General features: G+C 40.6%; 1 protein-coding gene across 1 annotated transcript in view; it reads left to right on the forward strand.

Annotated features, from left to right (window-relative positions):
* The window catches only part of LOC136869837 (hemolymph lipopolysaccharide-binding protein), a 35,404-nt gene extending 18,470 nt beyond the window's left edge, over positions 1-16,934 (forward strand). The window contains exons 2-6 of the mRNA XM_067144879.2: positions 7,971-8,096; positions 9,431-9,566; positions 9,674-9,766; positions 12,807-13,064; positions 16,648-16,934. Coding sequence (XP_067000980.2) covers positions 7,971-8,096; positions 9,431-9,566; positions 9,674-9,766; positions 12,807-13,064; positions 16,648-16,811 — 777 coding nt within the window. The 3' untranslated portion in view covers positions 16,812-16,934. The remainder of the gene's footprint in view (positions 1-7,970; positions 8,097-9,430; positions 9,567-9,673; positions 9,767-12,806; positions 13,065-16,647) is intronic.
* The last annotated feature ends 476 nt before the right edge of the window (positions 16,935-17,410 follow it).

The raw sequence follows: 17,410 nt of genomic DNA on the forward strand, positions 1-17,410 counted from the left end.
ACCAATTACATTACATATACGATTGGCGTCAGGTTGGCCAAGTCCAAATGTGCGACACAGTTCACACCCGCGAACCTACCAAAGTGTGAGGAGAGTCGAAGAAGAAGAAGGAGAAGAAGAATAATAAGGAGAAGAAGATGAAGAAGATTGTAGTATATTGAGTCCTCAGCCCGAAGGCTGGTCGGTTCTCCAACAGTTCCACCATCAGCTGTCATAGAAAGTCCAGGTACCTCCAGGGAAAGGAGGAGTGATATAATTTCCCGTTGCTTTACTCACTTAACCGGCAGTTTTACCACATACCAACCTGCTAAGCCCACTGAATCGTGAGATATACACCAAAACCGCAACCGACCCTACAACCCATAACTTCTCACCATTTATAACAGGGACTGGCTGCATAAGGAGCGATATAACTAGCATCAGACTAAAATCAGACTAAGGCAAGTTGATGAAAGTAAAAATATATTTGCCACCTGCCAAAAGCCAGAATGTTCTGTAAATACTATATCTCATCTAAGATTATTATTATTATTATTATTATTATTATTATTATTATTATTATTATTATTATTATTATTATTATTATTATTATTATTATTATTATTATTATTCATCTGTTTACCCTCCAGGTTCGGTTTTTACCTCGGACTTAGCGAGGGATCCCACCTCTACCGCCTCAAGGGCAGTGTCCTGGAGCTTCAGACTCTTGGTCGGGGGATACAACTGGGGAGTATGACCAGTACCTCGCCCAGGCGACCTCACCTGCTATGCTGAACAGGGGCCTTGTGGAGGGATGGGAAGATTGGAAGGGATAGGCAAGGAAGAGGGAAGGAAGCGGCCGTGGCCTTAAGTTAGGTACCATCCCGGCATTCGCCTGGAGGAGAAGTGGGAAACCACGGAAAACCACTTCCAGGATGGCTGAGGTGGGAATCGAACCCACCTCTACTCAGTTGACCTTCCGAGGCTGAGTGGACCCCGTTCCAGCCCTCGTACCACTTTTCAAATTTCGTGGCAGAGCCGGGAATCGAACCCGGGCCTCCGGGGGTGGCAGCTAATCACGCTAACCACTACACCACAGAGGCGGACTTATTATTATTATTATTATTATTATTATTATTATTATTATTATTATTATTATTATTATTATTATTATTATTCAATTATCGTTATACTACAGTTTCCTACCATTGTCAGAACATTTTCCAGTTTCTACCGTACATTAGGGCCGCCTAAACATTTTTTTTACATGCAGGGTCACTGACGTTCAAAGTGACGAGAGGTTTTAATTATTAAAATTTATTGATTTTATAAAATAGGCCTATTTTATCCAGTTTTACAAAGGATGGTGCAATCGATGAATACAAGCGTAATCAAAATTACACATCCGTTGAGAAGTGTGGAACTGGTGTTCTGAACTTAATAAGCTCGATATTTTTGTTCTGCGAGAGAAAATCCGCAGATTTCTAAAGGAGAAAATTTACCCACTTGAATTGTTAGAAGACCTCGACTGTTCGGCCAGCCTAGCCTTTCTGGGTGAAGTGACCAACATGACTTGAACCTAGTATTATAAGGTAAAGACAAACTTATCGATGGTGAAGTTAAAGTTGAACTTGAATTGAAGTTGTTTATTATAGTCACTCGAAATACCCGCCCCCCCACCCCGCAAAATGCATAGTAGTAAAATAACTTCAGTTCAGGTGGGTCACAGAAAAGGACTTGGTGGACCGGATGCGGCCCTGTTCTTTAAATGAAATTTATAATGCCCGCTCTCTATGAAGAACCCGAGCAGTACCGCCAAACACCTGCAGTGGGTGCTGAATGAATCTAGATTCCAGTAAGTTCAGTCTTTCAACCATAGATGGCATAATGTGCATTCTTCGTTATTGATAGTCACTTGACTGAGGAAGAAGTACTGTTGGTTGATGGCCAGAGAGCAGCACAGCCTCGCACCGTACTCAACCTTGCCTCAGCCTAAACCAAGTTAAAATATATCTTTCAAGTTGCCATATTATTCTTTTACTTTACTTTTGCTAGTGGTTTAACGTCGCACTAACACACATCGGGCGAGTTGGCCGTGCGCGTAGAGGTGCGGCTGTGAGCTTGCATTCGGGAGATAGTACGTTCGAATCCCACTATCGGCAGCCCTGAATATAGTTTTCCGTGGATTCCCATTTTCACACCAGGCAAATGCTGGGGCTGTACCTTAATTAAGGCCACGGCCGCTTCCTTCCAATTCCTAGGCCTTTCCTATCCCATTGTCGCCATAAGACCTATCTGTGTCGGTGCGACGTAAAGCCGCTAGCAAAAAAAAAGCAAACAAAAAAAAACACACATCGAAGGTTTTCGGTGACGGAAAGATGGGAAAGAACATATTTGGAAGGAAGCGGCCGTGGCCTTAATTCAGATACAGCCCCTGCACCTGGCGTGTAAATGGAAAACCACAGAAAACCATCTTCAGGGCTACCGACTGTGGAATTCGAGCCACCATCTCCCGAATCCAAGCTCACAGCTAGGCGAACCGAACCGCACGGCGAACTCACTCTGTTATATTATTCAGGAATCTATGGAAGAGTACACTTATTCGATATTATAAATTATTTTCAGTCTCAGTATGATATGTAGAAAATACAGCACACTGCGACTCTTACGAGCCTTTTGCCTATTGGCCGGCTTCCGAACGGGATGTTCTGCGGTTTGCATAAAGATTCCCAAGGTATTCACGATAACTCGTCAATTGTCGTCTTGAGACTACACGAACTTCTTTCCAATTAGTTTGAAATTCTTAGTGAAGCCAAGGTAATGGTTGGCGTTCCCTTAGTCAATAATTTGCAACGCTAATACAGAAATCATGGATATTGTAAAAAAATTTATGAGGGATGACAGGAATACGTTCGAATAGAGTTAAATGGCCTAAGTATTTAATTGCAAATTGGGGTTCAGTGTTAGAAATAACAAAATGCTAAGTACATGCTGTTTAGAAATGCTGGTGCGACTAGAACTAGCACTTTGTTTCGGTCTTCCAAAAACAATTTTAGAATGGAAATGACAAGAAAATAATTTGTGCAGTAAATTACAAATTTCTATACACCTGCTGGGATGCTTCATGCATAACGAGAATTATTATTTCCATTTGAATTTAAGTAGCAACATTTTTACTTGCTTGCAACTGAATCTGTGGTTTCGTTTAGATACGCACACCAAGTTGTGACTTCCCCTCTCGGAGAACAATCATCAAACGAGAAATGCAACCAAGCAAGCAAAGGGCGCCAATCTTTAAGTTGAGGACTTAAAGATAAAAATTTATAATCAAGCTTGGACGGACTCTTATCACAGGGGTGGGGTGATAGTGCACTAATCATTAAGCAGGAGAATTAAAAATCAAAAGGCTAATTAAGGCAGATTGATTAAAATGAACTAGAAAAATACTATTTATTATATTTAATATAAATGACGACGGTTTAACGAGAACTGAATTTAAAATAGAAAATGAATTTAACAAAAAATTGAATGACTCTACTTCACGAAAACTTGCAATATCTTTAACTCGCTTGCTCACCATGTAGTCTTGTTCTGCTGGTCCTGGGAAAGTTTCCATCCTCGTAGCGGGAACATCATCGGTCGTCTTTGAGATCTCTTCATCTGCAGCTAAGTACCATTCCTGCCTTGCCAATTGCACCCACCACTAATTGGAAAATGACTTCAAAACTGACACTCCCTATTATGCTTTATCCCATATATTGGAGATAAGCCCTAAGTCATAGTTAGAAGAACCACCTTGGGTTATATGGAGAGGATACTCAATTAAGAATCCTTCCAACTTTACTGAAAATGTTCTCTGAAGTTTCATTTCTATCTAGATTAAAACTATCTATTGACTTAGACTGGTTCAAACCGGTCTTGTAGCCGTGCTGTACGTAATTCCTGATGAGAGTGGCTATACACCCCTCATTCAGAATTTCTAAGTATCGAGACGAAGAATCAAGTAGATTATCACGTAGAAGATCAAGTAGCGAATGAATACGTAGAAGATCAGAAGATCAGTAGAAGATCATAAGATCATAAGAAGATGAAGCCACGAGCTCCAACACGCCCTTTTATAACCTTCACTCGCGCTAATTACAGGTCGCTACACGTGGTCCAATCAGATGATACGTCTCTCCCCACTCCAGATATTAGAGTTGACGGGCCATAACCAAGATATCAACTGTTCTTCTATTCGTCCTTTCACTCAGTATCCATGGCAACATGACGCTCCTTTGAAAATATAGGCGTTGATCAGTTTGAATAATTCTGGTCGAAATACGGTAGCTTACGTTACCACGCTTGAACACGTGCTCGCTTTTCTCAGAACTTGATGTCTAAATTTGTCCTTTCTTCCTCCTCGGTGATGTGGCAAGATAGAGGAAATCTACTGCAAGTTAATTTTAACCGACTGTCGCAAGAATCTAAGTGAATATTAGGATATTCAGCCCTCGTTTATAAGTCGTAGTTACAAAGTAATGAAATGATAATGAGCAAATGATTAAACATGAATTATAATACCATTACATACTAAGATAAATATCATGACGTTAAATTCCTGAATTAATTACACGTAATAAAATTAATATAATTACACTGTAACGTCTGGAACGTTACAAAGTGAGTTGGTCGTGCGGTTAGGGTCGCGTAGCCTTGAGCTTGCATTCGGGAGATAGCACGTTGGAATCCCATCGTCGGCAGTCCTGAAGATAGGTTTCCGTGGTTTCCCATTTTCACGCCATGCAAAAGCTGAATCTGTACCTTAATTAAGACCTCGGGCGCCACCTTCCCAATCCTTACCCTTCCCTCCTTGCGTCGCCGAAAACCTTCGATGTGCTAGTGCGACGTTAAACAAACAAACAAGAAAAAGAAACGAAGTTAAAATAAACACCTTCTCTGCTGAAGGCAGGTATTTATAAAAGTGGAAGTACATGTGTACTTCCCCTAGAACACCGTCACAAGAAGCCTTACAGTGGTATCTCACGGCTCACTCGCCGCCAGCGTCGTCTAACTAATGAGCCCACTGCCACACTGGGGCGAAACGCCGGTAATTTCACGATTGAAAAGGCCTTAAGTGCTTGAAAGTTTCTGTCTTCTTCTTTGTTGTAAGAAATATAATTGCAACACAACATCGTGGGCGGGTCAAACTATTATATACAATTAATAAATACTTCGTTGCTAGGGAAGCGTGGACAGCAGATCAGCAACAACTTTAATGTTTGTTGATGCTTGTTATTTAAAGAAACCTAACATCTAGGCCATTGGCCCATTTTCAGTGTTTGTTTTGGCGTACACTGTATGCAGTCTATAGAATCTCGTTTTATGCATAAGCAAACTTGACTGCTGATGTGATAATAGTGTCGGTACCTCCAGTTTTACACGGAATTCGCCTCACAGGCACTTACATTTTTATTTAAAAAATTCCGCGGGCATTGGTGGAGGTGGTTATTGTTTTAAACCAAATCAATCCCCTATGGTGCAGCAGCTCCGAAAGGCCATGGCCTACCCAGCGACTGCTGCTCAGCCTGAATCCCTGCAGATTACGAGGTGTCATGTGGTCAGCACGGCGAACCCTCTCGGCCGTTATTCTTTTCTTTCTAGACCGGGGCCGCTATCTCACCGTCAGATAGCTCCTCAATTGTAATCACATAGGTTGAGTGGACCTCAAACCAGTCTTCAGATCCTGGTAAAAAATCTCTGACCTGGCTGGGATTCGAGTCCGGGGCCTTCCGGTAAGAGGTAGATACGCTTCCTCTACACCGCGGGTCCAGTTGATTATATTTTTAAGATGAATTTAACGCTGCAACCACCGGGCGAGTTGGACGTGCGGTTAGAAGTGCACGGCTGTGAGCTTGCATCCGGGAGATAGTGGGTTCGAACCCCACTGTCGGCAGCCCTGAAGATGGTTTAGCATGGTTTCCCATTTTGACACCAGGCTGTACCTTAATTAAGGCCACGGTCGCTTCCTTCCAATTCCTAGGCCTTTCCTATCCGCTCGTCGCCATAAGACCTATCTGTTTCGGTGCGACGTAAAGCAACCAGCAAAAAAAAAAAAAAAAAAAAAACTCTATAACTGTCCTCTATTAACACTAATCAGAGGGAAGAAAGAGAGAAAATAACACTTCGAAGAATGAATGAGTCAGCAAAAGAAAGAGCGTAAAAATTAAAGACCCCGTAGACTCCACAAACCGAATACCGTGGCGATCGGAAGAGGACAAGAATTTACCAAGGGAGAGCGGATAGGAACGACGAAAGCGAGGAGCCTGACAAGTGGAAGCAATGCCAGACTCAGCTGGGGAACCGCAGTTGCACTACGCTCCCAAGTTGAGAGCCGCCGGTTTCCATTTCAGTTATCTCTTATGGCAGGCAGGGGATACCATGGATGAACTTCACCCTTCCACATTCGTTGGCCGAGATTCGGATTATGACCGCCTTAATGAGAAATCAGTGACGATACCACTTGGTTATCATGACCCAATGTCTCATTTTGTTTCCCCTTGGGATTTGTGCTGCCGAGTTGCCTTTTTATTAAAAGTCAGGTCTGATGTGTGATGACCTGGCCTGCTATCAGCATCGCTCTCCAAATGTCTTCGTAAATTTGTCCGTATTCAAACCGGCCTCACGTTCAGAAGAATCCTCAGACACCCTAGACGTGGAATGGTGTTTTTAAGCCTTGAACGATGATTTTCCAATGGGAGCTAGTTTATAGTTACCATAGCAAAAGACACCAACTCTCAACAGTATCACAGTCCGCCCACTGACTCTTAAATAAGTTCCAGTTACCGGTACATTATGAGAATTAATCGGGAGAAAAATTATAGAATGCGAAGGAAAAAATGCAAAGGAAGGAGAGTCCAGGTTTCGGGATTATCACTCCCATACATACGGAGGAATGAAGACAGTTAAGAAAGTTGACAATCATTGAGGACAGCCGGATACCATGTGGATGGGTTGGAAAATGTAATGCCCCTCACTAAATTATGATCGTATGAATTACCGATTTATGAAAGCGGTAAAAGGGGAGAAACTTAGGCGCAGGGATTGGTAGGTGTTCAGAAAATAAAACGGCTTATAGTTATTATTTAAGCCTAAAGGGGCAAGGCAAAGGCAATAAGTTAAAGCAGAAAACGGAAATAAAAAAGAAATACAGTAATAATTATGTCGAAAAAACCACCCTTCTTAAAATGTGAAATGATGGGCTACACTCCACGGTATTGTTCAAATATTGACAGCCACTCTTAGTACTATTCGAAGACGATTGTAACCACCACCGGTATTCCGCAAATGTTCCGCAGAATGGCAGCTTGACGTCTCTCTCGTCTTATACCAAATGAACAACCACGTGTTTACAGGAATGACGACGAGAATGACATTACGGTGTTTACCTGCTGGCAAGCAGAGACGTTGCTATGGCAACCAGTAGATCCACTGTCGGTCTGCGAGAGTGTCCGCCACTCGACGAGACACGAAAGCTAAAATCCACTGATACTATCTTGAGTTAACATATAACAGATCAATATATCACAATATAGAAAAATAAACTTAATTACAAACAGGGATTCATTTAAACTTTACATAAATATACTATATACACACTGCATATGGGAGTCACACCTCACGTACCAAGTGGAGACCAATAAACAAGGGAGACCATGTTCATTCTCATAGCGTGTCTGGCTTTTGCTGATGACAGGTCCGGAGAGATTTCATATCTGACCGAGGTAAGTGAGCGAAGAATCATCCAACTTGTAACAAGGGAAAGACGTCCTCAAGTCAAATGCCCAAGGCACGCTGTGCGGTATATGCAGTAGTTCTGTGATGTTTTAAGTTGAAGTCATATGATCCGCATTTACAGCGTAAGTTTTCAGTAACTGCAGTCCTCTGTATCTCATACAGGGGCATGAGAAATTTCCACAAGTCCGTGCAAATTACTTTTGGGTTCTTTACAGATTCTTTCGACACTTGTTGGAGCACTGGGTGGAGTTACTGCTGACCAGTGTCGGATAAATCCTGCAGCAAGCTTCAGTGTTATGATCGCCAGCCGCCGGAACCTCACTGGACACTGGACATTGACGGTATGCCATTAGTGCTTATATAAAGGAAGTAGATCTAACTTCTAGAAATATTGTCTCCGTTTTTAAGGTAGACAATACCTGAATTTGTGACGAAGTTAAGGTACTTTCTTACAGTAAACTTGACATTGTACTGCATATCTGTATATCATTAGTTCTGGAGAAAAAAGAAAATGTATTTCTAGATTCACAATCATTGTGCTGATGATGTAACTTTTAAGCTCTTCTCGAGGATGACATATACGGGATATCATTGCAATTTTCGTGAACAATAAGCGTTTAGAACCGAGCTCGATAGCTGCAGTCGCTTAAGTGCGGCCAGTATCCAGTATTCGGGAGATAGTAGGTTCGAATCCCACTGTCGGCAGCCCTGAAGATGGTTTTTCGTGGTTTCCCATTTTCACACCAGACAAATGCTGGGGCTGTACCTTAATTAAGGCCACGGCCGCTTCTTTCCAAGTCCTAGCCCTTTCCTGTCCGATCGTCGCCATAAGACCTATCTGTGTCGGTGCAACGTAAAGCAACTAGCAAAAAGAAAACAAAAAAAGCAAACAAAAAAAACACCGTTTAGAACTATTTGTTAATGGGAAGTGCTTTGAAACTGTGTGCAGTACGGCAGGGAAAACGAGATATGCAGGGAACGCGTTAAGTAACATGTTCTGGAACCTCCATATTGTTCCAGTACGATATGACTGAAATATTTGTTAAAGAATATGCTAGTCCCTTACAATCGACACTGCGATAGGCTAATACGTAAATATACTTCTCTCTCAATTCCAATGAGTTCGAACTGGAGAATGTCTGATGTACTGTATATGTGTACACCCAGGCGTTGCTAGGAATTATGTTTTAATAATGGACGATAACGAGCTCAGAAAGAAAGAGGATAGAAGCTTTTGAAATGTGGTATTACAGAAGAATACTGAAGGTGAGATGGACAGATCGAATCACGAATGAAGAGATACTGGATCGAATTGGCGAGAGGAGATCGATTTGGCTAAATTTGACGAGAAGAGATAGAATGATAGGACACAGCTTAAGACACCCAGGACTTGTTCAGTTGGTTTTTGAAGGAAGTGTAGGTGGTAAGAACGGTAGGGGTATACCAAGGTATGAATATGACAAGCAGATTAGAGCAGATGTAGGATGCAATAGTTACGTAGAAATGAAAAGGTTAGCACAGGATAGGGTGGCATAGAGCGCTGCATCAAACCAGTCTATGGACTGATGAGTCAAACAACAACAATCATTTAATATTGTTTAATAATCATAATCTGAGTTTAAAATTCTGTCAATAGCTCAAAATATTTTACAAGCTATTTTTTCTTACTATTTAGGTAGATGCGAAGAGGGCACTTTCCCAGAGTGGCCAGGGGGGGATAACTGTTGAGACGGCTCAACTGGCATCCTCGTGTGGTGAAGACTCAGATGTGGTGGAACTCATGGCCATAACTTCTGTTGAACCTCTGACAGGTAACTCCTGTAACATGAAAACATATGTATGCATTTATTCGAGAAATGCAATGTTATGTTTTACGGTATGAAAGTCTGATATATTCAACATGGTCCATGTGTTTCAGGAACCCATTTTACCAATCGTTCAGACGTAAGTGTTAGCCTAGCTCAGGAATCGACAAATATTTCTGAAATATCTTCACCGGAACCGACAGAAGGTAAAGTATGTGATGATTACTATACGATAGATTTATATTTACTAATAAAATATAATCCTATATTACATACGAGGAATCATTCATAATTGGAGTAATAGTTCCTTTCTGGTTCTTGTTCCCTTGTGATATCAAAGGAGCTAAGCACTATTGTGTATGTTGAGATACATGATATGAGATTACTAACCATATTGCAAACCACGGGTTCGTTCAATTATTATTACATAGATTTTATTTATTCGCTTTTCTCATCAATTATAGATAATAATACACGTATTGCCGGATGATAATCATGTGAAAGATGCTGAATGTTGTGGAAAATAATTCGAGGGATATATTCATCGTCATCAATATCATAAGCATAATCATTTTCTCTTCTCCGGAGGTAGTCACTCAAGAGGGATAGCAGAAAAATGAATAATAATAATAATAATAATAATAATAATAATAATAATAATAATAATAATAATAATAATGTTATTTTCGTTACGTCCCACTAACTACTTTTACGGTTTTCGGAGACGCCGACGTGCCTAAATTTAGTCCCGTTGGAGATATTTTATGTGCCAGTAAATCTATCGACACGAAGCGTGTTTGAGCACCTTCAAATACCACCGGTCTGAGGTCAGAAGGCCAGCGCCTCAACAGTCTGAGCCACTCCGCTCGGTCTTACAGTTATTTGACTATTAATACACTAAATATTTTATCCTAGGCGTTAACAATGTTATATAGTCTAGGACAACATGTGTATCTTCCCCTTCCTTAGCTTATGTACTGCTTACTTTTGTGTCACAGGTCTTATAGAATTATCCTCCAATTACAACATACTTTTGACTGAATTGAATAAGAGAATGACTGCATTAATTAGTGAATGGATGATTCCATGGTTGAATTGTGGTTGTCACGGATAGCCACTAACTGGGTAGAGAGCATTCATTGATGAATGAGTGATTGACTGAGTGAATGAATGACTAAGGGCTGGTATTATAATAGAGGTTTAAACTGTGGGTTCAGTTTAAACATCGGTTTATCTGTTAGTGGCGTATTATAAAACTTAAGTTTAACTAGAGATTAATTTTACTGCCACTCATCTACCGTTTAAACCGAAGATTAGGAACACATAACCTTACAACATGGCAGAACGAATGGAACTCGAAGATACTTTTGAGGTGTTTGAAGAAATACTACGCGATGACGAAGTGGTTCAAATTATTTAACGACCATGGGCACTACGAGTTTTCCAAGCAAGGGGTCGTCACTTTCATATATGGAATGAAAAATAATTTTAAATAGGTTTAGGCTTACAAAACAGACTTTCATAACCCTATTTCAGCAAATTGGTGCTAGAATAAAATATGCAACGAAAAGGCAAGAATGTTAAAATGTTTTGAACTGTTTGAACGTCAAAAATGTAAAATTTAGAAAATAAAGTAATTTCCTTCTATTTCAGAAATCATGCTGTTAGAACCCCTCAGTCAACTACTAATAGCATTGCGGTTTTTTGCCTCCCGCAGTGTGTTTATTAAAATGGGAGATTTCGGAGGAATTCATAAGGCCACTGTTTCACGGACTATATAAATATTTCTGTACTAATTGCACAAGCAATTCTATTTCCTTATAAGTAAAATTCGGACAAAAACTATTGCTTTTATCCGCCATTTTACCTACAAGAAGTAAACAAAACATTATCGATAGTCATCTTTTCTTGCAAGTCACTGCAAAACATTATCGACAGTCATTTTTTTCTAGCAAGTCACTGTTACCAAGATCGTATATTTCCTTCTTCACCTCAGTTTAACTTAGGCCGGTCATTATAAGACTCAACATCGGTTTAAACTCCAGTTTCAGTTTAACTGAATCTTCAGTTTAAACCCTCATTATAATACCGGCCCTTAATGGACTGAACTGAACATTCTAAAAGGCTAATATTTAGTTCTTCACAAAACAAAGCCTAACCTGTGTGTTTAAAATTCAGTTTTCTTCAGAAAAGCTCGCATGTATTTCATTTCCTTTTCAGCTTTAATGATTCTCAAGAAATTATGCCTTTGCGTGTTGAAGTGAGTCTTTCAAATCCTCTAAAACCAATCAACAATAACATTACGGTGAATGAAGGCTGTTAGTTGGAGTATGCTGCGTCTCCACTCCTGCTACTCATCTCCGCCAGATGGGAGTGTTTTTGCAATTGTATGAAACTAACGCGTCAATGACAGATACAGCAAGTAGACTTAAATAAGAATGAATAAATATACTTTAACTGTTACCGAGCGAGTTGGCTGTGTGGTTAGGGTTGTGTAGTTGTGAGCTCGCATTCGGGAGTTGGTGGGTTGAATCCTACCGTCGGCAGCCCTGAAGATTGTTTTCTGTAGTTTCCCATTTTTACATCAGGTAAATGATGGTGATGTACTGTATTTTAATTAAGGCTACGGACGTTACCTTTCCATCCTAGCCCTTTCATATACTTGCGTCGCCGAAAACCTTTGATTGTGAGCGGGAGGTGAAACCACCAGCAAAATAAATAAATAAATAAATAAATACATAAATAAATCAATAAATAAATAAATAAATAAATAAATAAATAAATAAATAAATAAATAAATAAATAAATAAATAAATAAATAAATAAATAAATAAATCTTGAACTTTCACTAATTTTGTTGTAATATACAGCTCTGTGTACATTAAACTTCCAATGATCACCGGCTGCTTCATTTCACGTCTTTCGTTTTACGTACGAACATGAGATAACATTAATAACTGACACCCAGTGAGTTGCCTAGCGGTTTGGGTCACGTGGCTATGAGCTTGCATTTGGAATATAGTGGGTTCGAATCACACACCCCTGAATATGGGTTTTTTCGTAGTTTCCCACCAGGCTACACTTGTTCCCATTCCTAGCTCTGTCCTAATCCATCGTTGTCACAAGACCTCTCTGTGTCAGTGCGACGTAAAACAGCAACACAAAAAACATGTTTAAACCTATAGCCGCTTCTAGGTGTCCAGCCTTTGTTCCTGATTAATGACATCATGTTACTGTTACCATCAGGGTCGGTAGGTGGCTACGTTGGACTTCCCGGCGTGGGCTACTACAAGGTGCACACCGAAAAGATGACCTGGCAGAGAGCTAAGGAGACGTGTGAAGAAGAAGGTGCTCATCTCATGGTGATCGATTCTGAAGTGGAAGCAGAAATATTCAGAAAACTACACGAACATCACAGAGACGCGATAGAGAGCACTGGCTGGAACAACGTTCAGATAGGGGTCTATGATCCTGACAACAGCGGCCAGTTCGTCACCGTTCTCGGTAAGTAAAGATGTGTGCGTATCTATGACTGTGATAACGGCCACCACCTTGTTCTCAGTAATGTAGGAAACTGTGACCTCAAGAACAATGATCATCTGTTTATTGCTTTCAGTAAGGTAGGAACCTGTGACCGCAAGAACAATGACCAGCTCGTTACTGTTCTCGGAACCTGTGACCAGAAGAACAATGACCAACTTGTCACTGTTCTCTGTAATGTATGAATCTGTGACTATGTGAACAATGACCAGGTTGTCATCGTTCTCAGTAATGTAAGAACCTGTCACCACAAGAACAACGACCAGTTTGTCACTGCTCTCAGTAACATAGGAACCTGTGTCCTCAAGAACAATGACCAGCTCGTTACTGTTCTCGGAACCTGTGACCAGAAGAACAATGACCAACTTGTCACTGTTCTCTGTAATGTATGAATCTGTGACTATGTGAACAATGACCAGGTTGTCATCGTTCTCAGTAATGTAAGAACCTGTCACCACAAGAACAACGACCAGTTTGTCACTGCTCTCAGTAACATAGGAACCTGTGTCCTCAAGAGCAATGAGCAGCTCGTCACCATTCTCAGTAAATGAAGACAAGTGACAGCAAGAACAACGACCTGCTCAGGAGAATAGGAGAGGAATTATCCACCATTCAATACAAAACTAAATGGAATAACTAAAAATTATACCAATTCATATGTATGGGACCGGTTTCGACCCTTGCGTAGGGTCATCTTCAGCCACGTAATTCAAAATCGGCTATTTAATAAAAGTATACAAAATATTTAAAACTAAATAAACGCCCTAAAACATAAAACACGTTAAAATACTACTTACACAGGGCTTAAAAGCACTTTAAATTACTAAATGCGAGCCGATAAAAGCTCTGTCAAATTTCGTGAATGTTATCTCATTAGAATAAGGGTCGAAACTGGTCTCATACATATGAAGTGTTGGGATTTTTAGTTCTTCTATTTAATTTTGTATTGAAAAGTGGATAATTCCTCTCCTATTCTCCTGAATACTGTGTCAATACGGATGAAATATATTTCTTACTAACGACCAGCTCAGCTCGTCACTTTTCTTAGTAACTCAAGAACCTGTGACTAAAGAATAATGACCAGCTCGTCACTGTTCTCAGTAAGTGAAGACCAGTGACTACAAGAACAATGACCAGCTCGTCACTTTTCTCAATAATGTAAAAACCTGTGACCACAAGAACAGTGATCAGCTCGTCACTTTTCTCAGTAATGTAAAGACCTGTGTCCACAAGACCAATGATTAGCTCGTCGCTGTTCTCAGTGATCTGAGTGGTTAGAAATCATGCTTTCCAGTACTGACTTGTTGGCGGTGAGAATGTGATTTTTTCACTCGATCGATGTAAATTTAAAGAACAAAATAAATTAATACATCAAAGATGAAAAATAAAAGCGTTACCATACATTGCTACAAGCAAACGAGTCTTTCTGGGGCTCATTAGATGGGGGGTAAAGCACTGAGCTCGAGGTGAGCAGTATTTGTCAACGTTATGACTTCGCTCATATTAGAGCATGTTTCTTCGGTTGCACGTTGTTTGTTATTGGATGATGAAGGGACGTTATGGTAAAGTCGAGTTAGTGGATGGGCTGTTATTGTATTGGAAAAGTCAAAGAAATGGATTTGTTGTTGTTGTGAGGCACAAAATTTAAGCAACATAATCTCATCAGCAGATGTTGTGGAAAGGTTTAGGGCAACAAGTGAAAGTGTCACGTATTCATGCCGTCGAGAATGCGAGAAATCACTGTGGGGCGTATGGCGCTTTGTACTGAACAGTAGGGTGGGAGAATCTGAACATTTTTTTGTAAATAAAATGGTATTGCAGCACTGTTTATTTACGTTATTCATTACATTGCTCGTCCGCCTCCGTAGCGTAACGGTTAGTGTTATTAGCTGCCATCCTCGGGGGCCCGGGTTCGTTTCCCGGTACAGACAGAAACTTAAGAATGGCAGGAGGGCTGGTATGTGGTTGAAATGGTGAAGGTGTGCCTGACAAGAGCTGCACCACTCGGGATGAAGACACGAGTTTGTATTACATTGCTTGAGGCTCTCTCCTTTAGAGTAGATCGTCCCGCTGTGCAGATGAAGCAGGGAGGTTGCAGCCACATCGGGAGTTCGGACTGATAATCTGCCACGCCGAAACACCTGCTACCTTAGGCCACCTTACTTACTGATGTGTATGTACCTGAAGCACGCGGCATGTTGTTGGGATAGTCAGTTTATTTTGTAGTGCCCATTGTGTGCCCTAACGCTGTGCCTAACCTAGAACATACTTTTCCACATAAATATGTCGTACGGTTGGGGGTCATCTGAAAATTTGCGTCATGAAATTTGCGATACAAAATCTGTGACGCGGTGTTACGTAGCAACCATGCAGGCTGTGATGTGGAGTATTGATGGATGGCCATGACTGAGATGCATGAACAAGCCTCTTTTTATCAAAGTGATCTCATCTCATCATGTTCTAGAGAAATTATTTCATTCGTAGTAGTTCCACAGGGTCTGTCTCAGTTTTACCCTACCGATGCACTTGTTGACTCCAAATTACAAACACATGTCTCTCGAAAATTATTCGTTAGATGCAAGAAAACCAATCGTTATCAATTTTAGTCCCAGAAATACACTTCCGCGCATTAGGTCATGTTCAGTACATATAGTAAATAGTGAAAAGATGTTACCTACAGAACAAAAGTGGCCAACCGGACACCAGTGCTGTCTGAACTCATAATCTCCCGATTTCGCGTCGGTTGCGGTCGTGAAAATTCAGTGTTCATTAATTTGAGTTTAATTTATTGAAATACATATTTATATAATTTATTTTTCCGAAGGGAAATTTGACACCACTTTTTATTTGATGTAGGGGCTGCTTGGCCGAGGCGGTAAAGGCGTGCTCGGTTCGCCCGGAAGGACGTGGGTTCGAATCCCCGTCACGAAGTGGTAAAATTTAAGAAACAAGATTTCCACTTCCGGCGGTGCACATGGCCCTGAGGTTCACTCAGCCTACACCAAAAATGAGTACCAGGTTAATTCCTGGCGGCAAAGGCGGCCGGGCATAGAGCTAACCACTCTACCCCAGTAAGTGCCGAGGTTAAGGATAGTGGAAACCTTTACCTTCTACCCCTCCAAGGGCCTTCATGGCCTGCATGGAGATGACTTTGCTTTTTGCTTGGCTTTTATTTGATGTTATTTCCCTCAAAAAGACTGAACAGCTACTGAATGTGTCAAGATATGTCCCATCAACCTACCTTTTTTTTTATCTGAAGCTATTTCCTTTTAGTTTAGACTCAGTTATTTTATAACTGTTATGTTCTTCAGTCTGCAGAAACTAATTTTGAGTAATACATTTACAAACGACCTGCAAAATAAAACATAATGGTATTATACCTGAAAAAGAAACAACCTAATTATATTTAATTTAATTGAGCAAGTTCCGGATTACTATGAAATCATTTGACGATACCCGGAGTGCTCTATTTCGTCATATGGAGGAACCATCTTTGTTGAACTTTACAATTTATTACGCATTTTTATTCCTCTCTGTGTCTGAATAGGTGATCGGGTGAACAGCAGTAGATGGTACCTTGGAGCACCCAGCACCTCGAGGGGTTCTTGTGGTACGGCACTCCATGACTCCCTTCTCTACAATTGGGACTGCGATGCCGAGCGGGCTTTCATCTGTGAACGTATAACTACAAACAGAGATTTGAATAATTAATAAAACATGGCTTGTGTATTTAAAGGTGTGTAACGTAAACTAGTTCTTCTTATGGTGTTCATCTACAAAATATCAAGATGTTATGTACAGTAGAATAATGTCAACGTATGTGAGAAATGAATAAATTAATAAAGGGTTGAAAAGAAGAAACAGTTCTGCTTACTTACATATTAAAGGATGTTTTATGACAATGCTGCCAACAATCAACACCATGTTTTCCATTTCTAGCTCCAGCTAGGTTGGGATGTTTACGGAACCTTTCCATCTTCCTTTATCCAACCATCATTGCTGCTTCTCAATTCTGTTCCAAACCAGGTTCCTTATTATTATGCTATTCCTGATCGAGTCCAAGTATCCTAGTGTAGGTTCTTTTCCTTCAATCTTAGCCTCCATCATCGGCTTGGGAATCCTTTCTTCTTCCATGCCCTTAACATATTCAAACCATCTCAGTTTGTTTCTTTTCATTTAGTCTGGCAGCTTATCTACTCCGATTTTCTTCCTGACACACTCATTTCTTACTCTGTAATTTTTTGACTTTTGTATTATCTTAAAAATCGACCTGGATTTTACTCTCCGATCTTTTTATCAGGGTACAGGTC

Source organism: Anabrus simplex, chromosome 1 (assembly GCF_040414725.1).
Source record: "Anabrus simplex isolate iqAnaSimp1 chromosome 1, ASM4041472v1, whole genome shotgun sequence".
NCBI classification, from domain to species: domain Eukaryota; kingdom Metazoa; phylum Arthropoda; class Insecta; order Orthoptera; family Tettigoniidae; genus Anabrus; species Anabrus simplex.